General features: G+C 53.9%; 5 protein-coding genes across 5 annotated transcripts; 2 read left to right on the top strand and 3 right to left on the bottom strand.

The window, feature by feature from the left end:
* Nucleotides 1-2,563: 2,563 nt before the first annotated feature.
* On the bottom strand, nt 2,564-3,307 carry IWZ02DRAFT_471877 (uncharacterized protein; the record flags this gene model as incomplete). Its single annotated transcript, XM_066768910.1, has 1 exon — nt 2,564-3,307. One exon carries the CDS (start codon nt 3,305-3,307, stop codon nt 2,564-2,566), a length of 744 nt encoding a protein of 247 aa, XP_066619085.1.
* A 306-nt stretch (nt 3,308-3,613) lies between these two features.
* IWZ02DRAFT_462039 (cleft lip and palate transmembrane protein 1-domain-containing protein) lies at nt 3,614-6,087 on the top strand. The gene is made up of 3 exons (XM_066768258.1): nt 3,614-3,815; nt 3,871-4,494; nt 4,549-6,087. The coding sequence occupies exons 1-3, from the start codon at nt 3,786-3,788 to the stop codon at nt 5,812-5,814; spliced, it is 1,920 nt and encodes a 639-aa protein (XP_066619084.1). The 5' UTR covers nt 3,614-3,785; the 3' UTR covers nt 5,815-6,087.
* Nucleotides 6,088-6,267: 180 nt separating this feature from the next.
* IWZ02DRAFT_384875 (uncharacterized protein) lies at nt 6,268-7,279 on the top strand (the record flags this gene model as incomplete). The annotated part of the gene is made up of 3 exons (XM_066765365.1): nt 6,268-6,763; nt 6,877-6,969; nt 7,071-7,279. 3 exons carry the CDS (start codon nt 6,268-6,270, stop codon nt 7,277-7,279), a joined length of 798 nt encoding a protein of 265 aa, XP_066619083.1.
* Nucleotides 7,280-8,617: 1,338 nt separating this feature from the next.
* IWZ02DRAFT_436566 (uncharacterized protein) lies at nt 8,618-13,719 on the bottom strand (the record flags this gene model as incomplete). Its single annotated transcript, XM_066766542.1, has 2 exons — nt 8,618-9,766; nt 9,844-13,719. The coding sequence occupies 2 exons, from the start codon at nt 13,717-13,719 to the stop codon at nt 8,618-8,620; spliced, it is 5,025 nt and encodes a 1,674-aa protein (XP_066619082.1).
* A 676-nt stretch (nt 13,720-14,395) lies between these two features.
* IWZ02DRAFT_89622 (TRAPP II complex) lies at nt 14,396-19,028 on the bottom strand. The gene is made up of 3 exons (XM_066771389.1): nt 18,614-19,028; nt 17,530-18,542; nt 14,396-17,473 (listed from the first exon to the last, which is right to left on the bottom strand). Exons 1-3 carry the CDS (start codon nt 18,777-18,779, stop codon nt 14,546-14,548), a joined length of 4,107 nt encoding a protein of 1,368 aa, XP_066619081.1. The 5' UTR covers nt 18,780-19,028; the 3' UTR covers nt 14,396-14,545.
* Between the last annotated feature and the right edge of the window lie 166 nt (nt 19,029-19,194).

Here is a 19,194-nt window from a genome sequence, read left to right as displayed (position 1 = left end):
CGCTACGTGCTTGGCTAGTTTGGATTCTTCTCGGCCATCGTCATCACCATCATCAGCCTCTGCTTTTGCAGCAACACCACCGACATATCTTTCTCATCCAATCGTTTCTCGTTGGACATGCAGAATAATGGTGCGTGGGAAAACCGAGACAGCAACTCACAAAAAACTTCATGACTATGGACATGAGGGTTACCGGGAGATGCATTTTAGACATAGAGACAGACTTTACTCGCCACGCTTTCGCCGTGCTTTGATCGGGTTGTTTTTTCTGTTTACTACAAAAAATGGGTAGACGCGTGGAAGAACCACGCACCAAGCAAGAGGAGGAGGCACCAACGCAGGCTCTGCCTCGTGGCCTCATCTACAATCGAAACGTTTCTTCAACGAATTTCATTTCCTTGTCTTAGATACGGTGTTTTACAACTTTTGAGATGACGGTTCAATCAACAATATCCCAACCTCCACCCAATTGGTCACTCATGTATGAGAGACGTCCTTGCTCCGCTGGCCCTCGAAGTGGTCAACTGTTGCATTCTAAATCCACCCACTGCCTCCCACCCCTCCCACGCGATCGCCCATCACTTGACCTATTCATGCATACAGCGGCTGTTGCCATTCGACTACAGATTTCCTGAGGGTGCCGTGGGAGCAGTCGTACCTCGTTCCTCGTAGGTAGCAGCCGAGGCAGTTAGGCAGGCAGATTGACAGACGGACAGCTCTAACTAACCAAACAGCTTGCGTGGATTACGAGGCGTATGTATCTCTAAGTGCCGAGACTACCACTGCACGCTAGGCTGGGCAAGGTACATGTAGGTTTCCAAGTACCTAGCCACCCATCCACCCATCCATCCCAATCTGGAAGGATTTCTCAGAAGTAGTTTGCAGGTTGTGGTCGTGGTTGTGGTTAGTGGTGGCCACCCAGCCAGCCAGTGCAAACAACCGAGTCCGCATGCCATGTTGTCATCCAGGCTCCCAGGTTGGTTACTGTGGTACGAGCCATTGACGTCTCATTGCGATAGTGACCTTCCAGCTTCCTTCTCCCAACAGGTGCTGCTGCTGCTGCTGCTGCTCGTCACTCGTCACTCGTCACCAACCATTCTTCACTGCAGCTGTGGCAAACCAGAGTATGTACTTTACTGTATGTAGGGGAGTCAGTGCCACGGTACCCTCGTTTCCAGGAATTTTGCTCCGCCAGCCACCTCAGTCCAGCCTACTACATACCTACCCAAAGCAGTTAGCTGCGCAGTTAGTTTGGTTCAATGTGACGGGCACCGGACTGCTGCTGCTGCTGCTGCTGCTGCTGCTGCTGTTGCTGCGGCTCCTCACCATCCATCGCCACAGTACAGCACAGCATAGCACAGCACTGCCTGCCTGCCCCGCCACCCACCCCACCCCACCCCACTTGCGTGCCTGGGCTAGCGCAATTCAGTCGGCAGTCAGGCAGTTAGTTAATCAGTCAGTCTGACAGGCAGAGTGACCGACTACTGCACGAAGTAAGAGTAGCTGCGGAAGCGAAACGTACATACGTCTGCCCGCGTGTTTCCTGCTCGTCGCCACTCTGCTATGACCGCCTGTGGGATAGTTAGTGGGGGGCTGAATGACGGGCAGAGCGCTGGCTACCTTAGGTAGCTACCTTACATACTTTGCCTTGGGTTACTTAGGTTGCAGATGAATGGATGGATGGATGAATGGATGGATGGTTTCGATTACATCACGCGCATCACTTCAATGGTTGGGCACGGCAGCAGGAATCATGGCAGCCATTGAAGACGAAAATCGATCGGTCTGCTGTTGAACGTAAATTTTTTTTGTTTTTTTTTTTTTTCCTTCTTTTTTTCTTACTCTGTCCAATGCTCCCGCGTCGTTCGTTATTGTTCCCCAATGCTACCTACCCACTCACCGCTCGTCTAAAACCCCCCACCCACTATTAACCAAATCCGTGTGACCCCAGCCAGCAGCCCCCTCCAGTACGCCGCCGCCGCCGCCGCCGCCGTGCATGCCGTATGGCCGTGTTATGCCCTTTATTGTCCGTTTTCTATCCCAAGTGTCCGTGTGTGTGTATTTCCCATGGTGAAAATGAAATGTGAAATGGGAGAAGAAAGGCACGGTGGGTGGTGAAGGAGACGGTGGCATCCGACTTCATGAGCGCTCGCGGGGAGCTGTCACTTCCTCCGACCTCTTTTGCAATGGGTGGAGGTTTACAAAGTGGGAAGGATGGATGGATCTTGTGCCGTTTGCCATGACTTAACGGGCCTTTTCTCTTGTCTCGTTCTTCGTCATCTTCATGTCTCTCCAACAGCTCCTTTTCTGTTTTCTTTTGAACGTATCGCGTCATTGCTTCAGGTGCAATGTTTCGTCGCTTTTCCGTCCTGCTCGAATTTGGAATCAAGTTTTTTTGGCTTTTGGGTGACCGATTCCCGCTACGACTTTAGATGATAATGCTGAATCCGATAAACGCCTGGAATATGCCCAAGTCCGAACGGAAGACTTTTTTATTTTATTTTATTTTTTGTATTTGATCAGTGGGGAGAGGAGAGATTGTCCTTTGCTTTCCTATCTCTCTTTACTCCTCGCCCCAATTGAGGTTGAAACGGCCTTCGGCAATCTTGTACTCCTTCAAGCATTGAATGACCTCCTCGGAATCCAGAGCCTCGACCATGATGCCGGCGTTGGTAGGGGCTATGAAGCCGCTGCTGACGGCATTCTTGACCCATGCAATGAGGCCATCCCAGTAGCCGTCAACATTGAAGACGACAACGCCGCGATTGTGAATTCCAAGTTGGTTCCAAGTAATGATTTCCATGAGCTCTTCGGCCGTCCCGAAGCCACCGCTGAGGGCGACGAAGCCGCCGCCAGGTCCGCCGCGGATCACCTCTTGCGCCATCATTTGCTTGCGGGTGTGCATGTCCTTGACGACGGTCGTGCGGCCGTATAGCTGCTCGTTGATAACGTTGCGAGGCCCCGACGCCGAGGGCGGCAGGCCATTGCAGAGAGCCTCCTGCTCGGCCTGCTTGGAGGCCTCCTCGTAGTTTTGCTCCAGCTTCACCAGTGCCGCTGGGATGATGCCGTGCACGGCCGAGGGCCCGGACAGCGACACCAGGGTCTGGGCGACCTCGCCCATCAGGCCGACGGTGCCACCCCCGTACACCAGCCGCATGTTGTTGGCGTGGAGGGCATGGGCGAGTGCGCGGGCCGCTGCCATGTGCTTGGGAGAAGTGCCGCTACTGGCGCCGCAAAAGACGCACACGACGGGACGCGGGTCCGTCGGCGTATGTGTCACGGACGCGGCGGCGGTTGCGCTGGACATGGCGGCGGAGAAGGTCATTGTGGGCGAGGAAGACGAGGGCGTCGTCGAGCGGCGGTGACGGCGTCTCTTTTTAAAAGGTGAGCAGTGTTAAAAACGGGAGCAAAGGGCGACGCGTCGCAGGTGGATCGTGGTGTCGAGTCAGGACGTGGCGGGTGAATACGGTGCACCTAAAGGCCAGTGGAAGCTGAGAAGCAGCGGCGGCAACTCCATGGGATTATATGTTAAAGCCAAGTACAGACGACCAGTCAGTTGATCTGTTGACGTGCGCAAGCTTGCTGCGGTTGGATCTCATCTATCGCTGGCTGGTTGCATCGTCGGATCCGCCCCGCCGCCCGACGCTGGCCGGCAGGTCCCGCACGGCCTCCGCCCCAGCCCCAGCCCCAGCCTACAGTAGCTGTACCTCCACCTTGACTCTTTACCTACGTTGCACCTCAACTTCTCGAGATCCCTCCGAGACGACCAAGGCACCTCCTTCACCATGCCCGAAGAACGGCGCGAGGAGCAAAGCGTACGATTAGTCTACCAGTCCGCAATTCCCGAGACTCCTCTAACCATCCTCGCAGTTCCTCCGCACCGCTGTTCAGAGCGTCGGCATATTCCTGTTGATGCAGTTTGCGGCTAAACAAATTTTCGGCATCGGTTCAGGCTCTTCGGATCAGGGCGCCTCTGTCCCCGGCTCCAGCGTCGCAATCCCAGACTTTAAATCGAGGCCCGCTGGCCTGAACCCAGACGCCCAGTACAGCGCCATCCCCAATGCCATTGCGCCAATATGGCAGCCGGGCACGCCGCTCGACATCAACATATACGTGTCGCCTTCCATGGTAATGCCTTCGCTCAAGTCCATGCCCAAGGACTCGCTCGTTGTAGACGAAAAGGCGTTTCAATATGGTGATTGGAAAGACCAGCGTGAAATTGATGCCACATTTCAAGTGCCAAAGGAGGCGCAGGACGGCGGTCCCATTTGGGCGCACTTTTTCATCGCGCAGTCTGGAAAGCAGATGGACCCCGCCGCGCCAAACTACGACTCCTCCGTAGCGTACAACTTTGCGCGTCCGCTGACCCAGCAGCTGCCCAAGCGCAAACAAAAGAAGACGAGGAATCTCCTCGCGGACAAGGACGAGGTGATTGAGGATCCCGAGCCCGACTCGCAGGGTTTGCAGGTCGCCAATTACTACCACCCGAACTTCGTAAGATTAGCACCGTTGTGTGTATTGAAGAACCTCATTGACGCTGAGGCCTAGACTATGTCCTTCGTCCCAGACGCTGGAGTGCAAAAATTCCCCTCGCTCCACCCCGGACTGCGCCAATTCTTCCAACTTGAGGCTTCCGGGGCTCGAGATGCCTCGGGCCAGAATGGCTGGTACTACCCCATTCTCTTTGTCAACACGTTTTGGCAGCTCAAGGACCACATGATGGAGCTCAACTCGACTGTCAAGGAGGTTCCGTTGCGCATCTCCCTCAACCAGCAGTCGTTTTGGAAATTCAGCATAATCGCCAGCATTGACACCAACGTCAAGTCGAACGGGATGAACGCGGCTGCAAATCCTGAAAAAATGACCATGTCTGGAGATGGCGCAGAATTCGAAGAATTCAAGCGCATCCTGCTTGACAGCAATGTGTACCTGCTGGCAACGACTGGCGTCGTGTCTGTTCTCCACATGATCTTCGAGATGCTCGCGTTCAAGAGTGACGTCTCCCATTGGCGCAACAAGAAGGACAATGTAGGCACGTCTGTCCGCACCATTATCGCCAACGTCTTCATGCAATCCGTCATCTTCCTGTACCTCATGGACAACAATGAGAACACGTCTTGGATGATTCTCTTCGGCCAGGGCACAGGCATCCTCATTGAGGCCTGGAAGATTACCAAGACTGCCGACATTCGCATTCGACAGGCCCCCGGCTCATTGATCCCTTACAGAATCACCCTTGAAGACAAGCACCAGCTGTCCGATACGGAGAAGGAGACGCAAGAGTATGACCGCATCGCTTTCAAGTACCTTTACGTGGTTGCGGTGCCGCTGCTGCTTGCGTATGCCGGCTACTCGCTCATCTACGAGACGCACAAGTCGTGGTACAGCTTCATCGTCGCCACGCTGGTCGGCAGCGTCTATGCTTACGGCTTTTTGATGATGGTGCCCTCGCTATATATCAACTACCGCCTCAAGAGCGTCGCACATATGCCGCGCAAGGCCATGACGTACAAGTTCCTCAACACGTTCATCGACGATCTGTTTGCCTTTACCATCAAGATGCCCACCCTGCACCGCCTGGCCACGCTGCGTGACGACATCATCTTCTTCATCTATCTGTATCAGTGTTGGATCTACCGCGTCGACTACTCGCGTGTCAACGAGTTTGGCCAGGGAGGTGAGGACGAGGCTGGTGAGAAGAAGGATACTGACGTGCCTGCTGGTGCGCTGCCAGAAGGCGAGAAGAAGGCAATAGAGGCTGAGGCTGAGACGACGGGTGCGGCCAAGGAAGGCAAGGCGAAGAAGAGGAAGTAAGGAAGTCAGCGTCATTGGAGATGTCAATGTGTAAATGAATTGCACAAGAAAAGTCCTTGTTGAATATCTAGGATGTTTTGCTTCTCAATGACCCACGAAGACCTGAAGGAGAAAATGAGGGGGCAAGGGATTGACAGTATTTGCGTAGAAACTCACGTGTCGTGGAACCAAGCATGCTCCTGCTTGAAAGTGATTCCTCGACCATTTCCTTACAATGTGATAGTCAAAGGAACCCTTTTAAGCTGGAATACGGTGACAAGTCTCGAGGATGGGAATACGTTGAGCAAATCGAGGCAGTCATCACCTGGCCACCACATCCCAGCACAGCAGCGCAACGTTACGGCGGCCCACACGCACCATTCCCACATCCACCATCCTACCTCGTCAACCATCTACCGAGCTCCTCCCACATCCGCCACTCCCTCCCAGCTCCTCCAAACCAATCAGCCCATCATGCGTCTAACACCGCGCAGCAGCAGAAGCTCCCAAAGCTCCACACACAGCCTGCTCACCGCTGCAACGGCCGCCGCGCTCCTCTCGTCCTCGGCCCTCGTCTCAGCCGCCAACATCACGCTCAGCATCGGCACGGCACACTCGGCAGTACCCTCGCTGCTGGGGGCCTCGACGCACGCGACGCTGCACTCGGCCGGGCCGGCGATGTCGGCGCCGCTGCGCCGCGACAACTCGTTTGCCTTTGCCGACGTGGCGCCCGGCAGCTACCTGCTCAGCGTGCATAGCCGCGACTATGCGTTTGAGAATTTGCGGGTCGATGTCGGTGTGGAGAAGAAGGCTGAGTCTGGGCAGGAGGAGGTTGTCCGCGCGTGGCAGACCTTCCGCGGCAATGAGTGGGATAATCGCGGCGAGAAGCGCGGAGAGGGCCGCGGTGGGAGGGCGAACCTCGAGGTGCGCGTGATGGGTGGCAAGGAGTATTATATACAGAGGGGTGGATGTGAGTGGTTTGCCTGCTGTCCCATTGATGATGTCTTCATCCTTCAAGACTGTTTGGGTGGTTATGAAGATTGGCTTCGATCATGTGCTAATAATAACCTGTGTCACACGCAGTCTCGCCGCTCTCGTTCCTCAAGAACCCCATGATCCTCATGGGTCTCTTCTCCCTGGGTCTCATAGTCGGCATGCCATACCTGATGGACAACAGTAAGCCCAATTCTTTCCATTTCTGTCTCTCTCTCTCTCTCTCGCACCTCCAATATATACATACATACATACAGCCAGCCCCCGCTAAGTCGCCTTCGCAGTGGACGAAGAAACTCGCGCCGAATTCGAAGAAATGCAAAAGAAGAGCCCCCTCGCCTCCGCCGGCAATCCCGCCGCCCAGCTGCAAAACTTCGACCTGGCCTCCTTCCTGGCCGGCAAGACGAACGACGGTGGTCAACAGCAAAGCGCAGGGGAGACTCGGGGGGAGAGGAGTGGTGGCAGTGGGGGCGGTGCGAGGAGAAGGGGTTGATGGGGAGGAGAGACAGAAAAAAAGGAGGGGGAGGTGGTTCTGGATGATTGGTAGCTGCTGTATTACTTGACTGGTCGAGTGAGTCGAGGACAATCGGTTGGGCTGTTTTTGTGATATGCTATAAGTAAGACAAGCGTTGCCAGGATTCGGCATGTCGTATCAACTTGCCCAGATGAGGAAAATAATGAAGGGATTGGCAACCCAAATCATGTCGATGTCGTCTCGTTTTCTTTTGGCCCGAAGCTAACGGATCACACTGAAAGGAACACAAGACTTCGTCTGCAACTGTCAAACTTTCCTGTTGGCGTCCTGGCTGCTATCATACCGCATTGCATTACACGTACGTGCTTTCGTCCCCAAAGAGGAGAGGAAAACCACAACACAAGAAAATGGCAAAGGAAAACAAAAAAAGGCAACAAGAACTTTTTGATCAAAGACCAACGTAAAAGTAGTCTTCCAGCCCAGTAGTCCAGCCCATCATCACGCTATGCTCGTCGTCGGATGTTTTTCCCATCCGCAATTGATGCCAGAGAATGCCGCCGAGACACAAAAAAATCAGTAACAAAAAAGCCGCCGCCGTCGCTTTTGTAGGGGTTTTTGGAAGAGAAGAGGGGTAAATTGTTTGTTTGTCCGCCTCGTCGCTTTTGCGTTCCCTGAGCTGTCAGTACGCCTCTGATATAGTGGCGTTTCTGAGTCGTGTCGAGTTGAGAATGTGTGTATGTACCGAGCCTGCTGCATGCACCTTGTATGCATCAATCACAGTCCCCGCTCTGCTCGAGATGTGACGACTGTTACATGGATGGTGCCAGAGAGATCTAAAACGATTTGCAAGCCGCCCTGGTTTTCCAAGAAAACTTTTGCACAAGACAGCTCGCCGCTTTCAGTTTTTGCCCTTTCAGGAAGACAAGGATGCGCTCTTGAGACAGCTCGCAACGTTTCTGATGTGCGAGGTGAGAAACGAGAGAAGAGAGCAACGGTAATTTGGAGGATGAAAAAAGGCGCGTTCTTTTTCAGGAAATGGCGAGCGGACTGAAAGAAGTAAGGGGAGATTACATAAAAGACAAGGTGAAGTACAACGCCCGAAAGGGGTATCAGTGTGCAACAAGGAAAAAGCAAGACTGGAAAGGACAGGACAAGAGCAGCGTCCCATCAGGAGTACGCGAAGAAAGCGAAAAGGAAATGTTTCGTTGACGTGAGGTGAGAATTCTGATCGTGTCATGTCTTGAGTGCGGCGTTGCGGACCAGGATGGATGCAACGTCAAGTCCAGAAGGATCATGTTGGGAGGTCGGTAAATGGTAGGCCGTTCGATCGCCAGATCACCGATGAATCTTGCATCTTCATTCACTCGTGCTTCCAACGCTTGCAAAGCTCTGTCTCTGCCCGAACGGCGGTCCAGGAGCTGCCAGCCCGCCACCGCCTGCGGATCCTGCACCGGCTGCTGATGGCCCTGTGACAGGCGGCGTTGGAGTTGCAGTGGCCATAGCGGGGGGAGGCGCATGCTTATCCCACAGCCGTCTAATCTCGCGAAGCCGGTTACGCCATGGCGACACGTATTCACCCGCTTCACGGGCAGACCAGACTTGACAAAATACCGAGGCGTTGAGCGCAAGCATGCGTACATAAGCAGGGAGACCACGGCCGGAAATGATCTTAGTTTCCGAGGCAGGTGAAATCTCTGGAAATCCAGGACGAGTCAGGACTTGAACTTTGTAGTACGCGTCCAAGTGTTGACGGTGGTGATGAGAGTAGTGTTGATTTGGATCGACCAACTGATCTACAGGCTCAGATTGCGGCGGCGGGATGAGTGTAGGATGAGACTCCGGGGTAATGACAATGTACACATAATTGAATTGTGAGGGGAACATGTCGAAATGGAACGCGTTTCCCGAGTTGTTGAAGACGATGTTGATGAAGTCGTTGCCAATGTGCCGTTTCTTGTTGATGCAGAGAGGATCCATTTCGAGGTTGGTTGGCATCAAAGTCAGGACGTGGAAGACAATCTCGACGGCTCGATCGCGCCAACAGATGGCAAACTCGCCATCCATGTCCATGGAAGTGTCCAGACCTTGCGTGTTGAACTTGGCGTCTTTCAAGCGAATGGCTTTGTTTTCTCCCAAGGCAAGAACGAATGATGTGTAATCACCAGTGCCCATAACATTGGCGAGAACCTCCTGTTCTGTTTTTTGTCCTTCGCCGATGAAAATGACGCCGACTTTGTGGCCATCGACGGTTGGAGAGCGATCTAGAGCTGCTATGGAGCGCTGTGTAGCAGCATCATCAGGCAACTGTATCCACGGGTTCTTTTCTCCAGCATTCGGATCGAGGAGTGTGATCGGGGCGAAGAAACCTTGGAAAATGTCTTCTGGGAGGACTCCAACATAGGAGGAAGTGTAAAACGCTTCGGCAGCCAAGCCAGTAAGCAATGGCACCTGATGCATGGGCGTTGGGGCAAGGGACGGGCGATAGATGCCATAGCTGGTGTAGGACTGCAAAGGTCAGCTTGCCAATCGAAAAAAGAAAAAGAAAAAAGGAAAAACGAGGAAAAAAGAAAGAACGGACTTACTGGTCTACGTTTGATCATCTGGGTGACACCAGTCCGCGCAGCGGTCTCGAACGTCAACAGCATCTCTTTGCCAATCACCCACGACATTTTGGACACGGGACCATCTGCCTCGGAAGAGAAGTTTTCCATGTACTTGGTCTCGTCGCGGTCGGTATGCGCACGGCTATGCAACATGTCGATTGTGATTTGAGCTTGCTCTTCCAGAGTTTCGCGGCCGTAGCGATCGGTATGAACCAGTCTTCTTACGATCCATGGAACGAATTGTTTTCTATCCTCGAGTTTCATAGCCATGAACCAGAAGGTGATGACGTGGTAGGCCAGGGCGTGAACGTATTGGGAAAGGTCATCGACTGGGACCTTATGGTCTGGGCCGTTCCCATGATCCCTCTTCCTGCTGTTCTGCTGCTCCAACGGTTTTGAATCTCGAAGATCGCGAGAAGGTCCACTGTGTCTCAAAGCGCTACCGCTCAGTCGAACTGATGCGAGTTGTCCTTTCTCAGCCTGGTCACGTACGTAGTCCAGGTAGCGGAAACAGACACCAAACACCATCTTGAACTCGTCGTCTCTGAAGTTGACGTACAAGTCTGGCAATCGGACAAGGTGCGTCAAGAACTCCAAAATATGAATAGCGATTTGTGGCTGGGTGATGATCTGAGACATCCTTTGAACAAAGTTCTGGAGATGCTTCGTTGTCGACTCTGGTATTTCGTGACAGCAGACTGTGAGAGCGTGGATACACCACTTCGACGTTCTCTCCCACGTGCCCATACCAAGCAAGAAGGACTTGACCAGTTCATCCTGCTCGCTCTTTTCAAAGTTCTTGTGGTAGCTGAGCAGTATGGTCAAAATGTGGAAATAGCACACAGCAACATCTGCCCTCTTGAGGGAGGTGTAGGAAGGCGGTTCCGGAACAGAATTGTTGCGTATCTGCTCACAGAGCACGTTGCGCAGCATCTTGATCGCTGGAACGCTTTTGGTCCACGCAGTATGATTGCAGAGTTGAGGCCCAATGTGCACAAGAAGATAGCTCAAAACCTCCCAGTCGGTGCAGTTTTGGAAAAGCTTGATGACCGTCTCAATCCAGAGACCAATGTCGAAGATCGCACGCGTGGTTGGAACAGGAGCCGGCTTTGGCTCAGACTCAGCTTGGTTATTTTCTGGGTCTTTATCCCCGTCATCAAGGGCCGCTGATGGCTCCAAGTGCGTAAACAAAACAAGACTCGAACTTGATGGAGGGTCTTCTGGTAGTCCTGGTTGGCCCGTACCATACATCCACAGAGGTTGCACGGGCCTTGGCTTTGCCATACAGCTGGAGACTCGAGAAGGCACCCGAGAGTTGGGGCCCGTAGACACTCCTGTAACACCCTTGCCGCTGGCGACAGATCCACGGTCGCGAGAAGGAGCACGTTCTTCGACACTTGTTGGGCTGACGGCTTCCACGGCAGGAGCGGAGGCCTCCTCTTTCTGCGCCGCTGCAGCTGTGTCCGCCGTGCGACACAACACGGCCGCCATACTCTCGCCTTCTGCCGCAAGACTGATCCGCAATCCGTAATCAGCGTCACTCCGGAGTCGGGACAGGAATTTGACGGCAGTGATACGTGCGTCAATGTCGCACTTGTCAGTTCCTGCAGCCCAGATGATGAGCTGGTACGCTTTGTTCGTCTTCCAAACCGAAATTCGAAAGTTCCTGATGAAGATGCGGACAAGGGCTTTGGTGAGGACGTTGCTTAGGGACATTGGATTTTCTGCAAGAATCCAGTCATCTTTGGATTTCTCTGGCAAGCTTCCAAGAAACTCCCACAAGTAAACCTGGAAGATGTCCATGGAGTACTCGACCAATTCTTCGGATCCTTCCGAGATCATCTTTACTGCAGCATCTGTGAGGACTTCAAGCACAGCCGGATGGGTCTCTTCGTTGATGTGATCGATGACCAATTTGGCGCATTCAACCTGCACTTCGCTTGGAAGGACAGCAGCCACATAGTCATACGCTTCCACTATGGCGCGCATGCTGTAGATACGAAGCGATGATGATCGCTGCTTGTCCCGGAAGAATGGACCAAGCAAGTGCTCCCAAGTGTCCTTCCAAGACGGATTTGGAGGCTGTAAAAGACGTTCCTCTCGATGGAAATCAATGACCCCTTTTGCAACGTCATCCGGAAGTTTTCCACCCAGTCGAACAAGAAGAGCCATTGTCTCCAGTCTCTGAAAAATATCCAGTTGGTCTCGAATTTCGTAGAGCCGGAGCAAGATGCCGCGCAGTGGAACTGATGGATGGAGGTTTTCGCTTTCTTCACTGTCGACCGATTGAGGAAAGCCGTGATTTCCAAGATCGTCGAAATCCCGTACATCGTGGTCCGGAATCTCAAACGAGCATTTGAGAATAATTTCAAGGAAAATGGTCCAATCGTATTCATCAAATACTTGACGCTTGTACTTGTTCTCGTCGCCAGCGGTGAGCAATTTCCATATGATGATGAGGACATCAGCATCCAGGTGTAAGTTGTCCGTCTTCATCTTCAGCAAGACCCGCTCATCCTCCGTTTTGAATTCATTGCCTTGCCGGTGGCCGTACTCGTCAGTAATGAGCTCGCTGAGCGCCGGCAAAAATAGAGATAGCTGCAGCTCGGCGAGATGCTCAGCCCTCTCGCTGAAGAGCAAATCGTCAAGTACCTTCACGGCCCCTCGGACGACGTTGGTGCGCTGTTTGGGCGAACTCAATTTTCCGTACAAAATGTTGAGGAAGTCGAAAACAGCCGCTGGTGCAACGTGTGAGCCATAGAGGTTAATAATGACTCTTTCAGCAAGGTCTCGCAAATCACCCAGTTGTAGCAGCCGGTTGCAGACGGAACAGAGAAGCTCCAGGCACGGCTGGAGGTGCTTCCGTGGTATGTCCTTGTATGTAATGAGGGTGTCAATCACTACAATGCCGTTTTTCAGATCAGGCTTCCGCGTGGTACGCCGTGAGATGAACAGGACTTTCTCTAAAAGATCTTCGATGTGCCTGTCGGACAGGAGCTTCGCATTGAATTTAACCAAATCAATCAATAGTCGGAAGACTTCTTCCAGCTGGACATCCTCGGGAAGAGCGACATCGGCTTTCGCATTCCTCTGAGAATCTCTCGCTGTCCGCGCCACAGCGAAGCACTTGTCCAACAGTCGGCAGAGTACAGGGGTAACCTTTGTTTCCAAGGCGTCGATGTTGCGACCGCCGCTCGTCAAGGAGCTCAAGAGTTGTAGCCTCATGCCAGCTATCTGTTCATGTTCGCTCGTGGCTATGAGCGAGAAGAAGTTGCTTCTCTCGGCAGACGACAGGGTCGGCAGCTTCACCAAAGAGTACAAGAGCCGACATGCTGCTTGAGCAGCATCCGAGTTCTCTGACCTGAGAAGAGACTCTTGCGCAAGAATCCATATACCCCAAACACCCATTATCGCATACTGGTCGAGAATGGGACAAAGCCTGTGCGCTGCATCTATGCGTTGAAGGAGGGGCGCTTTGGGGCTGAGCTCTTCAACGTATTGAGAGAGTTCCGGGGGGCCTCCCATGACCGGAGGGATTGTTATGCCAGAAGCATCGAAATGGCTTGGACGCGAGCGTATGACGTGCCGACCAGGCGTAGGTTCCGTACCGTCGGCGGAGGATGGCTCGAGATGTCGGGGGAGGAATGAGACACTAGGTCGCCTTGCGAATATGCCCTGGACGGGGGCTCCACTAGTCACCGATGAGGGGACATCGGTCGTCGATTGGCGATTGCGGCCGATGAGGTCTTTGAACAAGTTGGAAATGGAGCTCGCAGACGCCTGGTTGCGCATCGGTGTCTCGGGGGACTTTGGAGGCTGAGGGAGAGCCTCGGGCGGCGGGGACGGGGAAGACATGGCGACAGGTACAGGAGCTGAAGGAAAGGGCTGGTCTGAGGCCAGAGTTAGTAGGAAATCGCGTGTCGGGTACGGTGAAGGCGAGCGTACAGCTCAAGGTCGTTGTCGAGTGGGATCAAGAAAGACTCAGTCAGCCTGAAGCATGCCCAGCCCGGTGTCCCGACGGCAGGCCCGTACCAGCAAAGGGCGATGGTACGAGGGCGCGCCCTCAGGATTGCTCAAGCTGACGTCCAGGAAGTGGCAGGTGCGGGTCGCGACAGGGCCGGGTTGGAGATGTTGTTGGAGTGGTCGAGTCCGGGGCGGCAGAAAAGTCCATGAGGGCGATCGGCGGCATGCGGACCAGGCGGCGAAGTCAGACAGGAGCCCAAGCCCTCGGCCCAACAGCGAGAAGAAGCGAGCGAGAAAGGCAACGGCGAGGTTGGAGGAAGAGAAGAGGCCAGGCACGCATCGAAGGAAAGGCAGAGTGGAGGATCAAGCGGCGCAAGACAGACAAACTGACTTTGGGCGACGGACAATCAAGCACTGACTGACGGCATCGAAAGCCACCGTGGGGTAAGCGGCCACTAAGCCCAAAGCTCGCTAGCACCATGACAGTGCTTGCATGGCCTCCCTCGTTGCTCTATTTACATGCACGCGTCTTTGCCCTTTTCAACACCACGCTCCTGGGCGCGTCCGTGGTCCCCCTTCAGCAGCCGCTGGGTATTCAAAATGCTCCGTCCAGCTGACAAGCACCCAGCTCCCTGCCTTGAGACACCCATCCAACTTCCGCCGTCCCGTCGTCCCATGTCTCTCCATTTCCCCGCAATGGCTCCTGACCCCCCTCCTCTCAGACCATCACCTGAATCGCGCACAGTGGATTTACGTGATTTCCAGGGAACGGCCCTTCGGTGATGTCCACACCCAGTTCTACCTTCATGCCGGGCATCACTCCTAACGGCAACACAATGTCGGCCTCCAGCTGCTGAACCGCGTGAGGCTCCAGCGTGATCAACTTGGCCCAGTGCAGCAACTCCTTGCGAATCTCGTTTTTGATCATCTCCAGCGGATCAACCCCATCATCATGCCACACATTGACCTCTGGAAAGAGCTGGAACTCGTACTTGGTCGCGCTCGTGTTTTTCAATGTCACGCTCAGCTGGACGCGCTTCCCGCGCCCGACACAGTAGAGCGGCACTGCCGAAAAGGTTGCCTGGAGGTGCCGGCCATGCGCATCTAGGATCAAGTGATAGTCATCTCCCGCGGGCAAGGCCAAGCGCTCGGAACCAGGTATCGCAAACCGAATTTCCAGAATACCCATGATAGCTCCAACGTCTTGAGGCGTCAGAGTCAGGGCCTGGCAATTGACTTGGCCAGCACGGCCAGCACGGTCGCGCCAGTTGCAGTGAAGACACTCGAGGAGCTTGTGTCGGTACCAAAAGCACATCTTGTCTTCGCGCGAAATCTGTTGTACATCGGTGAGAACAAACTGGCGATCTTGAGCCGCTGGGATTGCTTCATTCGCGTAGTCCAAGAATATCCGAGGGAGCAAAACAGCCATGCTGCTAGTCTGCCCAGGCTCGAGAAAGTCTGAACGAGCAGTGAGTTCTAGCGCTTGATTTTCGAATGAGGCAACTTCGCTGTACCAAGCACCGACAGCTAGCTCCCGGTCGGAAGCGTTGGTGTAGTCGAACAGGAGCACAAAGTGGCTGTCAAGGTCCGCACTTGGATACTTTGCCCCGATAATCTCGCTTGCTGCCTTGCCCGGAAGGACCGCAAAATTCGATGTCGTGATGGATGGCTGAACGGTGACGGAGATGTCTTGTGACACTCTACTCGTGATGTAGAATCGCTCAATCTCTGGGGGTGGATTTGTCGCGGCGTACTCGACGCTTATTGTTCCCTTGGTGAGACCTTGCACACCATATACTTCCACCGAAAAGGCCATTATGCCGTTCGGCACAAGCTCAGCGTATGGGCGAAAGTCTTGCGACTTCCACTCAGCCTGAGCAATATCGAGTCCGAGCTCGTATATCTTCGAAGGGACATTGCTTGCTCTCCTCAGTCCTTTCAGAGCGTCCGCAATGTCATTTCGCGAGTGATATTGCAACACATGAGCGAGACAGGAAGGGTCCTTGTCGCTATGAGCCAGCGTGGCCTCGAATTTCTTCGTTTCTCCCTCGAGGAGAGCCAGCGTGTTTTGGACCAGGTCGGTCTTCATGAGCAGTGTTGGCTGTCTTGGAACGACCGAAACAGATGGCATGAGGGGCTCACCGCTGGGCTGCAGCTTGATTGTCGAGGCAGTGCCAGGGCGAGAGGATTCGTCTGATCTGGAGTGCTTTACAGCATCGTGGCCCGTTTGCTTCATCTTTTCGAGCTCTTCCGGTGCGACGCCACTGACTGATACCTCAAAGTCATGCTCGCGGCAGTCTTCCAGCTTGATCCGCACTCTTGTCAAATTGTGTATGTCTGAAACGTCGGCAACCACCGGAACTCTCAAAGGCTGTACTGCTTGCCCGGGGACGTCGTATTTGAGGTTTGGCAAGCAGTAGATCTCGACTCCTTTGTCTGACACAAGCTTGATCGAATTGACAGTCAGGGAGAAGGCAAAAGGGTTGCGAAGTGTGATTATGAACTCGGCAGGCTCCCCAGCAACGAGTGGCACAATCACTGCACCCTTTGACTGGTTCCCAAAAGCTTGATGTTCGAATCTGGCACTGCCCCTCTGGTTTGGATCATCTCCGTCCAGGTTCTTCCGCAAGTGAAGATCTCGCTCTGCACGCTCGTGGTCATACTTGACGCTGTGGACGAGATGGTCGTACCAAAATATAGCTTCGAGCTCTGAAATATCCTCTCCCATGGTCTTTGCGAAGCCCAATGTGCGTCTGATGTTTTCTCGCAGACGTGACTGGTCGTCTCTTGGTAGGATACATCGGAATCCTGGATCGTTCTCTTCAAGAGGCTCCTGGGGGGCCGTGATGTAGAGAAATGCAGACGAGAAGTCGACGACACCTTTCAAATCTCCCATAGCTTCGCAAACTTTGATGCATCTTCGAAGCACTTCAGCCTTGAGCACTAGACTGCCGTAGGTACGGAACTCATCTTGTCTCTTTATGTGTGGGTCTATTCTCCTTCGCGGCGGAACGCCGTAATCGCGGATAAATTGTTCAAGGAAGATGAAGACCGTTTCGCCGTGTTTCTTGTCACCAGGAGGAACGATTCCTCCAGAGAGCATCCCAGCTGCAGGATGGATCCCCAACTCTGCTGCACCGAGCTTGCGTGCTTGAAGCAGTGCAGGAACCAAGATGTCCATGAGAAGCGTGACGACAAAAGCCCTCTTTCTGGAGAGCCCTAGCCGGGCCAGACATCCGGCAGCTTCAGCATAGACAGTCGCGCGCTCGGCATCTGTCACCGCGTTGGATTGGTTGACCTCTTCGATTGCCTCGGAAAGAATGTTTGAGATGTGCACAACCTTTTCGGAGCGTCCTTTAAGGGGCGGCAGCAAACTGCTGTCCTCGCTCCCTTCCAATAGAGACATGAACTCGTCAGCTTTTGGCAATTCTGTCTTGCCGGTTCTTTCAATCGTTGTCAGGAGTTTTGCGGCGCGGATCTTGTTTTCCGAGTCTATCAGGGCCAGTAGCTGTGCGGAGTCGGCTTTGAAAGACAGTTTGTAGAAGCTTGTGATGCGCGACGTGAGGTCTGGCGTCCACTCGACAATGCTAGTGATGCTTCCAGCCACAGCCACTCCCTTTGTGCTTGGGGTGCAAGATGCGGGTATCTGCTCAAACTTATCGTCAGGCAATCCATCTACAAAGTGGCGGAAGGTTTCCGTACCTCGAATTCTTGGCCCTGGACGATGAGGATCAGACTACAGATGAGCATTTGTTCTAGGGTTTTCGCCATGACCAAATGATCATTGATCGACTCGGCTCTGAGATGGACTTCGTGTGACCTCTTTAGTGCTTCGAGGACGTGCCCTGCCATCAGGCACACTTGAGCATCAACCATGTCATGGCGACAGGCGTTGCTCAGCCGAGCTCTTTCTTCCATGCTCCCTGACCCAAAACCTTGAATGGAGAATCGCTGCAATGCGCGGGGTTTGGAGATGGACTCCATTGTTGGAGTAGTCTCTCCCGACCTTCCACTAGACGGCTCTTCAGCTGGCGAAAGTCCCTCTGGTGGACTGGGTCGTTGCGTTTCATTCGGTAAAGTCAAGCGCAGCGGCACGGGGGACGCACGATTTACCGAGTCCCTGTTCAGCTGCGCCGGAGAGACTGAGCGAGAGCCCGGACTGTCTGGAGTGCCAATGCCGAAGGATGATTGACGCCGAACTAGCGAGAAAGGGGATTTGGGGGGTTGTTGAGGGACGGTGGCGTTGGATATGGTGATTTCTGGAAGTGCTTGCAGAGATTTGGCGAGTGTTGTCATTTCGGCGAGGAGGAGCGAAGACAGGTCGCACATGACCGTCTTCATTGTTGTTTTCTTCGATTCCGAGACTGGAGGAACCAAGATTGTTTCCTCGGGGCACCAGGAAGGCAGGGAAGGGAGCACGCTATCAAACAAAAGAAGACTGTGCACCAGTGCTCGCGAGTACTGTTCGCGAAGGACGTCGACAGCTTCATTCAATTCCTCTTTTTTCAACGCCTCGTTGGTGCTGTCTACTAAAGCGCCAGACGAGCCTTCTTTCTCCAGGGATTGATACTCTTGGCCGTCAGCAATTCCTAGAATCATGAGCGGCTCCCTGTACAACTCAAAAGGAGAAAGAGCAAGATAGGAAGGTGGAGGCATAGACGTTGTGAAATGATAGAGAAGCATGCCATCTGGATTGCGAAGCGGAGAAAAGGTTGCTTTTGATGGATCCGTTAGTATAGTCATCTTGCGATACATGTCTCTTTTCTGAGTGTTAGGGACGGCCTACTTCTATCTGGCCGCGGGTCCGGGCTTATGTCTCCAAGGCGTATGGCATGCTCCGGTTGTAGACGTTCAACGAAAGAGGTGAATCGTGAGCGCTTGATTTTGCCTGCAGGCACCACCAGAACCCTGATGCGGGCCGGCGCTATGGGAGAGAATGGATCAACGGCCATGGTGACATCTGCGGTCAAGCAAGTACAATGGGAGGAAGACTGGTGGTAGGTCGGGCCGGTCACGGGTGGGCGAGATACATGGGAGCGAAGGTGCTCTGACAGGAGGCTTGGCTCTTCAGCATAGGCGAAATCGGGAAGAGATGCAGGCAGGGTAAAGGTCGAAGGGGAAGCGTCTGAAGCGACGGGATGAAGAGCCAGCCCCCTGCTGCTGTGGGTAGGGACCAGTAGTGCCACGGGGCAAGCTGAGGCGGTGACGGGAGGTTGCGGAAGTTTGTTGATGCGGCGGGTTTCGGGGGCTTACGGGCCGAGAGGCAAACCCGGCATATGAATGGTGCGGCAGCCGGAGGGCAGACGATAGAGCGTGCCTTGGAGCCAAAAGTCGTAGCATCCACACCCACCAGGGCCAACGGTCTCT

Source organism: Phyllosticta citriasiana (assembly GCF_038021145.1).
Source record: "Phyllosticta citriasiana strain CBS 120426 chromosome Unknown IWZ02scaffold_15, whole genome shotgun sequence".
Taxonomy (NCBI): Eukaryota; Fungi; Ascomycota; class Dothideomycetes; order Botryosphaeriales; family Phyllostictaceae; genus Phyllosticta; species Phyllosticta citriasiana.
The sequence above is the reverse complement of the archived record's forward strand: the minus strand, read 5'-3'. Positions and strand labels throughout refer to the sequence as shown.